Here is an 11053-nt window from a genome sequence, read left to right as displayed (position 1 = left end):
CCTGAGTGTCCCTCTCATATTATTTGCTACATGGCTGCGTGAGAGAGCACAAAGACTGCTATAAATTGTGAGTCTTAGGAAAACTTTTTGATTCTCTAAGTCTCAGTTTTCTCGCGCTTTTTCTTTTCTTTTTGAGACAGAGTCTCACTATGTCGCCCTTGGTCGAGTGCCATGGTGTCACAGCTCACAGCAACCTCAAACTCTTGGGCTTAAGTGTTTCTCTTGCCTTAGCCTCCCAAGTAACTGGGACTACAGGCACCTGCCACAAAGCCTGGCTACTTTTTGTTGCGGTTGTCATTGTTCTAGCCCAGGCCAGGTTCGAACCCACCAGCCTTGGTGTATGTGGCTGGCACCCTACCCACTGAGCTATAGGTACCGCCACATCTGTTTTTTTTTTTTTTTTTGAGACAGAGTCTCACTCTGGCACCCTGGGTAGAGTACTTAGCATCACAGCTCACAGCAACCTCAAACTGTTGGGCTCAAGCAATCCTCTTGCTTCAGCCTTCCAAGTAGCTGGGATTACAGGTGCCTGCCACAACACCTGGCCATTTTTAAAATCAGGGTCTCCATATTGCTCAGGCTGGTCTGCAGCTCCTGAGCTCAAGAGATCCACCTGCCTCGGCCTCCTGAGTGCTGAGATTACAGGCATGAGCCACCATGCCTGGCCTTCTCATCTTTATAATAGGATGAAATGGTTATCTGACAATAAAATATTTAGAGACATAACAGTTGCCTAATATCTATTAGTCCCTTTCTTCTTACTCATCCTTCCCTGTCGGACCCAGAGTTGACCTCCAGAGCCTATTTTGAGCCTCACAGTGGGAAGTGATGCTTCCTTTTGACACCCAACTCGCTGTTTAGACCTTTGTTAAACTTTAGAACTTTGCTCTGATCTAGAAGTAGTGGTTAGCTCTTCTCCCTCCCTGACTTTAATTCCTAGTACAGAGTTTGGTCATCTCTCTGTCCTGGTAGCAACTAAGCACAGTGCATTGTACATTGGGGGTGGAATCTTTGTGGACTAAATTCATGTTGCTTTTTACATCTTAGCCAGTCATGGATTACTCAAGGGCTGCATTATTCCTCCTCCCAATTTGTGATTCTGGCAAGGTTTATCTTCCAATCTGGAGAGATGACCTGCAGAGCCAGAGAAAGAAGGAAGGTCACAGACTCTAGGCTCCCTGTCAGAAGCTCTAAGGCTGGAGAATGAAGGATAAAGTGAAATCTGTTTACCTCTACCCTGCGTAGAGACATAGTCCCCTAACCCTCCCATGGTTTGGATTGCCAAAACCTCAGGCAGAACGGCTTAGGAGCAGAGAGTTGGGCAAACATGTCATTCCACAGGCCTAGGTGCTCTTTGCTCCAATGTCAAGTCCTTCTCTCCATTCCAGCATGGAATGCTGTGCAGGAGCATCTTAGTCATTTTTCTCCACGCCCCCTCCCCCTAGTGGATGTGCCCCCTTTCTCAGGTGCCCTCCTTCCTGCTGACACACCTTGCTAGGTTGAGATGGCAGCCTGGCACTGGCGAAAGACCTTTAGGATGCAAGTTAGGAGACCTGTGTGACCTGTGGCAACTTGACTAAGGTCGTGGAGCCTCAATTTCCGCATCTATAGACTGGAAATAACCACACAGGCCCTGTCTCCTCCCAGGGTTATGTGAGGGGAATCAAATGAGATTAAAAATATATATATGAACGGGCAAAGAGCTCTTTGTAAACGTCACTGTTCCCAGCGCTGTCCGTGGGGCTTCCTCTCGGCGACTATCCACCAAAGCGGTCCTGTCCGCCCCGCCCTGGCTGCGTCGGCCTCACCCGCTGTATCTCCATCTTTTCCGCCACTGTCTTCCTGCACCTCAGAGGTCCTGTCTCTGCATCGGCCCGGCCCATTTCCGGGTCTGGTTCTCAAGCGCCTCCGACCCCTCCAGGGACTCTTACTCGGTCTCCTTGCGGCAGTCGCTGCCCGGCGCCCCCCATCCCGTGCACCCTCCTTTGGCACGGCCGCCCGGCCCGAGAATCGCCCAATGAGAGCGCTGGACTCAAGTCTGACAGCTCCAGAAGCGGCCAATCGAGCCCGCACGGGAAGGGGGGCGCAGCGCCGGGGCTGAAGTTGGGTTGAATGGGGGGGGAGGGGGATTATGGGGGATACAAAGAGGGGCAGTAGAACTGCGGACGCAGGAGCCTAAGCCCGGGGTGGGGGCAGACCGCACGCCACCCAGGCCTGGCGACGGGACCGCGGGCTGGATGCAGCTCCAGGCGCCAGGGAGGGAGGGGCGCAGCGAGAAATTTAGGTGAGGAAGGGGACCTGGGATCCTCGCGGCCGGGCCTGAGGATGCCCGCGGGGCGCCGAGGCTGTGGCTGTGGCCAGGCCGGGGGCGGAGGCGGTCGCACGCCGCTGTGAGCCGAGGCCCGAGCGGCGCGGGGGGCGGGGTGGCAGCGGGAGGAGGGGATGCGGAGGGCTCTCCAGCGGCGGCGGCGGCGGCGGCGGCGGCGAGCGGGCCAGAAGGGAGGAGCGGCGCGAGCGGCCGGAGCGGCGCAGGGCCCGAGGCGTGCATGGCGCGCAGCGAGCCTGGCTCCCGCGGGCCTCCCCGGAGCGCCCTCAGGGCGCCGTGGCTGTTTGGCGGGCCCCTCTGGGCCGGCTGTTTCTGAGCCCTGGGCCTGGATCTCTAGATGTCACGCTCCTCGGGAGAAGCCCGCCTGCGTTGGGGCAAAACGGCGGCGGCGCCGCGCCGGATTCCGCCCTCCGCCTAGTCCTTCTGCGCCGGCCGTGGTGGGCCCGCAGCCGGAGGCGAGGAGCTTGGAGCGCTCTGAGCCGGCACGACAGCTCTCCGAGCCAGCGGAGCCCCGCTCCGTTTGGGGGAAGGGGGAGGCGAGAGGGGAAGGGCCACACCGCAGGAGCTGGTCCTCGACCCCGCCCCCTGCGCGGACGCGCTGAAGGCTGGGCTCCGCTCTCGCCCGGGCCACGCTCCTACTCGCGACCGGGAAGGTGGGGGATGCGGGTGACGGCCCCCCCGGGCTACAGGACCCTCCTCCCCTGGGCTCCGGAGCTTTTGCTCCGCCCGCCGCCCCCTCCCCGGGCCTCTCCACCCCCCACCCCACCTCTCCACCCCTCGTAAGAAAATAATGCTGGCTGGCGCCCGCACCTCCCAGTCGCTCCCAGTCCTCTGTGAGGAAAGGGCACCCGCGGTGTTTCCACTCCTGGACCCCCGCCTCGCAGCCCTCGCCGCCGCCTCGCCCCAAGAGCAGCTGGGCTCCTCTTAGGATCTGCGAGCGCCGCGCCCGGGCTTTGCCAGCCCTGGGAGGCACCGCCCGCAAGGACACCTCTCCGTCCCGCCTCGTCCGCAACTCCTGTCCTCGTCGAGCTCCACGCGAGCCAGGAGTCCGGACGTCTCTCTGAGCGCGGTGCATTAGCCCGAACAGTCCCTGCTACTCCAGCTCGGAGACAACTCTTATCTCGGACCAGGGAGTCCTGAAGCGGATTCTCGGCTACTTCTCACCTCGGAGCTGCGCTCTCCTACTTCGCTCAGGACGGGGGTGCCAAGATGCCCCGCTGCTGCGCAGGGTCCTGGGCCGCCCCCGACGTGTGACCCCAGCCTGGTCCCTCTACTCGGCGGTCCTCCTTCCCTTTGGAGACCCCCGGCCCGGCCCCCGGGGGAGGAGGAAGAAGACGACGAGGCCGAGAGGGGGATGTCGGGCTCCAAACACGTGAGTCCCCCGGGCTACGCGGCTCAGACAGCTGCGGCGCCGGCGTCCCGGGGAGGCCCGGAACACCGGTCCGCGTGGGGGGAAGCCGAATCCCGCGCCAATGGCTATCCCCACGCCCCCGGGGCTTCGGTCCGCGGCTCCACCAAAAAACCCGGGGGGCCGGTGACCCCGCAGCAGCAACAGCGCCTGGCCAGCCGTTGGCGCGGCGACGACGACGACGATCCTCCGCTGAGCGGCGACGATCCTCTGGTCGGGGGCTTCGGCTTTAGCTTCCGCTCCAAGTCCGCCTGGCAGGAGCGGGGCGGCGACGACTGCGGTCGCGGCAGCCGCCGACAGCGGCGGGGCGCGGCCGGCGGGGGCAGCACCCGGGCGCCCCCTGCGGGCGGCGGCGGCGGCGGTGGTTCGGCGACCGCGGCGGCCGTAGCTGGCGGGACGGAGGTGCGCCCCCGCTCGGTGGAGGTGGACCTGGAGGAGCGGCGGGGCAAGGGCCGCGCGGCGGACGAGCCAGAGGCCGGCGCCGTCGAGGGCGGCGAGGGGTCCGGCGATGGCGGCAGCTCGGTGGGCTCAGGCTCGGGGCCTGGAGCGGTGCTGTCTCTCGGGTCCTGTTGTTTGGCGTTGCTGCAGATATTCCGCTCCAAGAAGTTTCCGTCGGACAAGTTGGAGCGGCTATACCAGCGCTACTTCTTCCGCCTGAACCAGAGCAGTCTGACGATGCTGATGGCCGTGCTGGTGCTCGTGTGCCTCGTCATGTTGGCCTTTCACGCGGTGAGGCCCCCGCTCCAGCTGCCCTACCTGGCGGTGCTGGCGGCCGCCGTGGGCGTGATCCTCATCATGGTTGTGCTCTGCAACCGCGCAGCCTTCCACCAGGACCACATGGGCCTAGCCTGCTATGCTCTCATCGCTGTGGTGCTGGCCGTCCAGGTGGTGGGCCTCTTGCTGCCCCAGCCACGCAGCGCCTCCGAGGGTATTTGGTGGACCGTGTTCTTCATCTATACCATCTACACGCTGCTGCCTGTGCGCATGCGGGCTGCAGTGCTCAGCGGGGTGCTCCTGTCCGCCCTGCACCTGGCCATCGCTCTGCGCACCAACGCCCAGGACCAGTTCCTGCTCAAGCAGGTAGGGACCCACGGGGCCACGGGGACTGGATTGTGGGGCGGGCAGGCCTCAGCCTCCAAAGCAAGGGATCCCATCCTCACCCTTTCAAGTGGTGAAAAGAACCAGAGAGATAGGGCTCTGCCAATTAGGCTCCCTTGGAGCTTCTTAACCTGCCCTGAGCTCCAGTGGCTTCATTTACAGGAAGAGTGTCCTTGTATTATTTGTAATGTTCCTGCCCGGTTGGATGACACGCACTAAACCCTAGGCATCATTGTGGGGATTCAGTGAGGAAGGAGAGTTGGAGGAGAAAATTATTTGGAATAGCCTCTCTTCCTGAGCTCTGTCCCTGAATACAAAAGGCCCTTATCCAAAGTGGCTGGACCCTTTAGCAGTCACCCCCTCCTGAGAGCCACTGCTGGTTTCTTAACCCTGTCCTGTATAGCAGGTTGGGGAAGGGAGATCTTGGGCACCCTTTGCCCAGTCTTAAGGAGGGATTGGATAACCCTGCCTCCCAACCCATCAGAGGTTGGGAGTTTGGCATCTGGAGATATCCCTGAACTTGAAGGAGGACCAACAAGTTTGTTTTGTTTACCAAAATGCTCCGAACCAAAAAGCTGCCTTGTAAAGGTAGGATGTGTGTGGTGGCGGTCCTCCTTCTGGCTTGAGTAAAACACTGGTGTTGAACGTCATGCCCCTTCAAGTGGGTGCTCCTGGTCCTTTCTTATGGTGGGAGCATTTTATCCCTGCTGGGACTTGTTCGGCAAGCCTGGAACTGTGAGCTCAGGAAGAAATACAACTTCTGCCTGGTTTGCTTGCCATCCTGACCTTAGAGATGAGGAGCCCATCTGCCATCCACACCTTTTCCCTCTCATGTCCTGTTGTCTGGTTTCATGGTCCTAGTCCATGACCCCATCTGTGCCAGCTTTCCTTCATGCTGCTCCACTGGGAGAGAGTCAGGTGGGCCCTTGTTGCAGGCACACCTCTGGTGGAATCCACTTCCTCATTGCCATTTTCTTCCTCCTTCTCTTTACTTCTAATACCTTCCTCCAGGCTTTGATCCTGTTGAGTACTGTGTATTTCTAGAGGTGCTCTCCAGGGACAGAGTGTTCTCCCATAGGGAATAGCACCAATAAGGGTTTCAGGCCACCTGGCTCTAGCTGAACCTACAGGGTGCTCTATGACATGCAATCCTCCTGGGCCCCAGGTTCCTTTTGTAGAGAGTGAGAGGACTGTCTGTGTCCCTTCCACTTCTAACAAACTCTGCTCCAAGCCTCACCTTCTGCAAGGAACCTTCTCCTTCTATTCTGGCCTCACTGGCCTCACCATCTTCTACATGGTCAACAGTAGGGTCAGACCCTCAGAATGGAGCACTTATTTATTTTCCAGTGTCCTTTGGTTGTGCTCCCTGCCCAGTGCATCCTCCTTGGACACACGCATCCTGAGGTATATGAGTTTTTTTCTCTCCAGCTCTTTCCCTTGTCTAGCACAGTGCAGAGTACTTAGTAAGGATTTAATAACTGCTTGCCAGTTTGTTGGGGTCCAAGGAGTGGAGTGGGTGGGGTTGTTGATACCAAGTTAAAGTTTTTCTGATCTGGGATCAGAAGGAAAAAAACCTTTAGAGCTCAGCTTTGAACTTGGAAGAGAAACCTTTTGAGAGGTGGTGGCTTAAAAAAGTTACTACAATTGTTAGTGCTTTTTTTTTTTTTGAGACAGAGTCTCACTTTATCGCCCTCAGTAGAGTGCTGTGGCGTCACACAGCTCACAGCAACCTCCAGCTTCTGGGCTTAGGCGATTCTTTTGCCTCAGCCTCCCAAGTAGCTGAGACTACAGGCGCCTGCCACAACGCCCGGCTATATTGTTAGTGCTTTTAAAGGCTCAGACTCCTTTGACTGGAGGACTCATGCTGTTGGGTGATTGTGTCTTTGGGGAGTGACCTTTTCTTGGGTGCATGTAGCTTTTCTGCAGAGGAAAGGACATGTCATCCATATGGGGCAGCAGAGATGTCCAGGGGAATTTGTGAACCAGACTTGGGACACAGGGTCTGATTACAGGCCTAGGCAATCCTGGAGATATAATTTCAGGACATTGGAATCAAATCCCAGGAAAGAGATGCTGGACCTGGGGTACTCCAACTCCATTTTAGCATGAAAATACCATTGCACCAACCGTGTCTGTCTGTCTAACTGACCAACTTCTGGCTCCTCAGGCTAATCCTCCTCCTTTCCCCCTCACCCCCAGCCACTCCCACTTTGTGCTTTTACCCTTCCTGGTCTTTAGATCTTTGCTTGGCTGCAGGATTTGGGGTGGATTGACACTTAACTTTTCATGATCTGCTTGCTCTGAGTACAGCAGAGTTTGTTTTGAATGGTCCAAGAAAAGGGAATACAAACATTCTATTTGGCTTTAGAGAAAACTGTCTTTTTTTTTGTTTGTTTGTACTTGATTTATCCTTCTGGTTATGCTTGGTATAAAATTTGTCTTTCTTGGGCAATCTCTGCCTGATGACACTGGGGGAGCATTAGTTTGACAGTCCCATGTTAACTACTACTTGAGGTTACTCCCCTGAGCAGCAGGTGTCTGAGGGTGGTTTGGGTTAGATGTCTTGTTTTTTTTTTTTTGTTTGATGAAGATACATGTCCAGGTAAATGGGGTGGCGGTGAACAGTTTCCAGGGTTAGGGATTTGGGGATCCCTTTTTGGTGCCTCGGGCACATAATGGAGTCTCACTGAACTGTACTGGCATTTCTTCACTTTCTTTCCTGCAAAACTGGTCCCCCTCCCACAACCCAGGTCCTCCATATCGTTTTCACTATTATTTTATTCTTAACTAGTTCCTCTTAGGTTTGGGGTTCTGCCCTTGGCTCCAATGAGAAGAAGCACTTGGTTTTTGAACCGGGGCCTCCTGACGGCTAGAGCAGCAAGAGGCACAGTGCTGCAGCCCCTCTTTGGGGAATGGTGTTATTTCCCTTTTCTGTGTCTCTGATTCTGTCCCTGGTGCCCGTCCTGCTTTCCCTCTGCTCAGTCTCTCTCTTGGGCTGCTCCCTTCCTCCCTGGCTTCCTTGCTCTCCCCACTCTGATCCCCCGCTGCTGTCTGCTCACCTCTCCTTTCCTCTGCCTTCCTGCCTGCTCTGCTTTCCCGTCTCTTACTCCCCACTTGTGGCCTCCCAGCCTCTTCTGTCCTCTTGTCTCCTTGTCTCCTGATGGGGTATAGTAGGAGCATCACGGGGTTGTTTTTTTCCTCCTCCTTTGCCTGTGAGAAGTCCCTCTGCTACACCCATACCATAAATAAAACTCAAGCATCTGCCAAACACATTCCTCACTTGTGTTAATAGGCTGCAATGATGCCGGAGCCTGTTGCCATGGCAACTTCATTTTTGTTTGCCTGTATCGCACTCTGCTACATAAAGCTTCTGCACGCACTCATACAAAAACAAGCATGCTCACACAACTATTACATATGCTTAGTTGTTGAAGATTATTTTGGAGAAAACCTCTTCGGGCCCTGTGGGGGTGGAGTGGTCATTTGGGCTCCAGGAGATGAACATTTCTACTGTCCAGGGTTGCTGTAGGAGGTGGTAATGGGTGGAAAAGCTCTTTGAAAAGTCGGAGTCCTATTCAAACCTGGGCTATTATTCTTACTTAGCCATATTAAACCCTCCTGAGGAGGATAGTCTGACTCCTCGTGGGTCCCCAGGAGGTCGATTGAATTGTTGGGTTTGTCCTTGCCGTGGGGTGACCCATCCCTCACCACACCTACCTTTCTCCAGCTCCTTATGCCCTACCCCCACCCCTTACACAGAAGCTCAGTGATTTCTTGTATTTCTTCCTTTGTGCCTGTTTGAACCCACAATCGTCACCAGTTGTTCAGTGATCAGAAAGGCACAGGCGCTGTGTGGGTGATATTCTGTGACTGTGAGCACGTGTGTGAATGTCTCTAGTGAGGAGGCAGAAGATGGATGGGGGTGGGGTGTGGACCCAGAATCGGCTGCTGTGGCTGCCCAGGGTTGCATGTGTGTGTATGCACGTGCGTGTGTGTCTGGCTGGCATGTAGGCTGGCCTGGGTGGTGGAGGTGGGCCCGGGGAAGCCTTTGTGTTAGCTTTGAAAGGAGATCATTGCAGCTCTGTCCTGTTTATTCTTGGCTGGTAGTTGGCTTCCCGTGGCTGTTTGCCTTTTGATTCTGGGCCTTGCTCGCTCTTCCGACCTTGACTTCTGGCTCTTCGGGGAAGTAACCTGGCTGCACTCATCCCCTTTCCATAGTGAGATTGGGGACCAGACTTACATGGTCAGCTCCTCTGACTCCCTGGGGTCCCCTTCTTTCCTTTTTTTTTTTTTTGTAGAGACAGAGTTTCACTTTATGGCCCTTGGTAGAGTGCCATGGCATCAGTAGCTCACAGCAACCTCCAACTCCTGGGCTTAAGCGATTCTCTTGCCTCAACCTCCCGAGTAGCTGGGACTACAGGCGCCCGCCACAACGCCCGGCTATTTTTTTGTTGCAGTTCGGCCGGGGCCGGGTTTGAACCCGCCACCCTCAGTATATGGGGCCGGCACCTTACCGACTGAGCCACAGGCGCCGCCCCCACTTCTTTCCTTTCAAGAACTTTCCTCCTGCCCACCTGCTCAGCAGCCCAGTGAGCCCTGAAGAAGAGCAATTGGTTGGCTCTGGATTTTGGCTCAGAGGCCTGCCTGTGGGTCACTTGTGGCTGCCCCACGTGTACTATTGGGCAGTGCAGGGGCAGATATACATCTGCTGCAACAGCTGGGTATTTTCTGCCATCAGTTACTTCCCCTATCACCTGCATTCCTGATCAAAAGAAATCTGTCTACAGTGAACTTTAGTGGCAGCAGCAGGCCTGGTGGGGGGCAGGTTAGCTTTGAGTTTGGAGCAGAGGTGGGTCTGCTTGTCTTGCTTCAAGCTAACTTGTATTTGCCCATGATATTTGATTTTTGATTATATTGCTTCCTTCTCTAGGCAAGTTTGGAGGGGAGCAGGAGTTGTTGAGGCTGGGGATCATCTTCTAGATTCCTGGGCTGCCTTGATCCCTGTCAGGAGGACTTTAAGAGTGGTGGAGACAGCCAAGGGGTGCAATGCATAACTGCCGTATTTGCAAGAATGCTCACTGTTAATAATTCAAAGTTTTGATCTGTAAACAAGAGCATGAGGTCTGTGTGCTATGGAGCACAGAACAGTGTCCTCATGTTTATCTATAAAGAGGACACAGACGATGTGTTAGAGTTTGAAAAGTCAGGGTAGGGACTTTACATCTTTTTTTTTTTTTTGGTAGCGACAGAGTCTCACTTTATGGCCCTCGGTAGAGTGCCGTGGCATCACACAGCTCACAGCAACCTCCAACTCCTGGGCTTAAGCGATTCTCTTGCCTCAGCCTCCCAAATAGCTGGGACTACAGGCGCCCGCCACAACGCCCAGCTATTTTTTGGTTGCAGTTCAGCCGGGGCCGGGTTTGAACCCGCCACCCTCGGTATATGGGGCCGGCGCCTTACCGGCTGAGCCACATGCGCCGCCCGGGGACTTTACATCTTTTGTATTAACCTGGATGGAGTTGAAACACATTCTTCTTAGTAAAGTATCACAAGAATGGGAAAGCAAGTATCCAGTGTACTCAATAATAATATAAAGCCAGTAGATGATCTAATACATGCCCACATAAGAGAAAAATTCAATTCAGTTCAAGATGTGTGCAGGGTGGTGGAGGGAAGGGGAGCAGGGAGGAGGGAAGGGGATTGGTCGCTCCCATTTAATGGGTACAGTGTAAGGAAGGGTACGTGGCACTCCTCTTGGGTACGGGACACAACTACAATAGGAACTCTACCTAACAGATGCAAAGATTGTAACCTAATTGTTTTTACCCTCACATTAATCTGGAATTAAAAAAAAAGAAAAGAAAAGTTAGTGTAAAGACTTGGGCAGAAGCTGTCCTGTGCAGACAGGCCCTGGTCACAAGTCCCTCTGTCAGGGTGCAGAGGGAGCCCACGCAGGGCTGTGGCCATGCTCAGGCCAGGCCTTTTCTTTCCTGAGAGGTGTGACTGGATCTACCACCTTGTTCTAGCCAAGAGGGGACCCAGGAAGGAGTCTTTGTTGAAGGTGCCAGCCTCCTGCTGAGTGACTTCCAGTGTCTGCCTGGCACATGGCATCTTGGTTCCCTTTGTCTGCGGTGGGTCTAGCTCCTCATATTTACTTTCCATGGGGCATGTGTGCTAGGAATGGGACATTTGCTCTAGGGGTCAAGCATAACTGCCCATAC

At 55.3% G+C, this 11053-nt stretch overlaps 1 protein-coding gene across 1 annotated transcript in view; it reads left to right on the top strand.

Annotated features, from left to right (window-relative positions):
- Positions 1-3104: 3104 nt before the first annotated feature.
- The window catches only part of ADCY5 (adenylate cyclase 5), a 164609-nt gene continuing 156660 nt past the window's right edge, over positions 3105-11053 (top strand). The window contains exon 1 of the mRNA XM_053565247.1: positions 3105-4814. Within this exon, the coding sequence (XP_053421222.1) occupies positions 3681-4814 (1134 nt within the window). The 5' untranslated portion in view covers positions 3105-3680. The remainder of the gene's footprint in view (positions 4815-11053) is intronic.

This window comes from Nycticebus coucang, chromosome 16 (assembly GCF_027406575.1).
Source record: "Nycticebus coucang isolate mNycCou1 chromosome 16, mNycCou1.pri, whole genome shotgun sequence".
NCBI lineage: Eukaryota > Metazoa > Chordata > Mammalia > Primates > Lorisidae > Nycticebus > Nycticebus coucang.
Note: the sequence above shows the minus strand (reverse complement) of the source record. Positions and strands in the feature narration are given on the sequence as shown.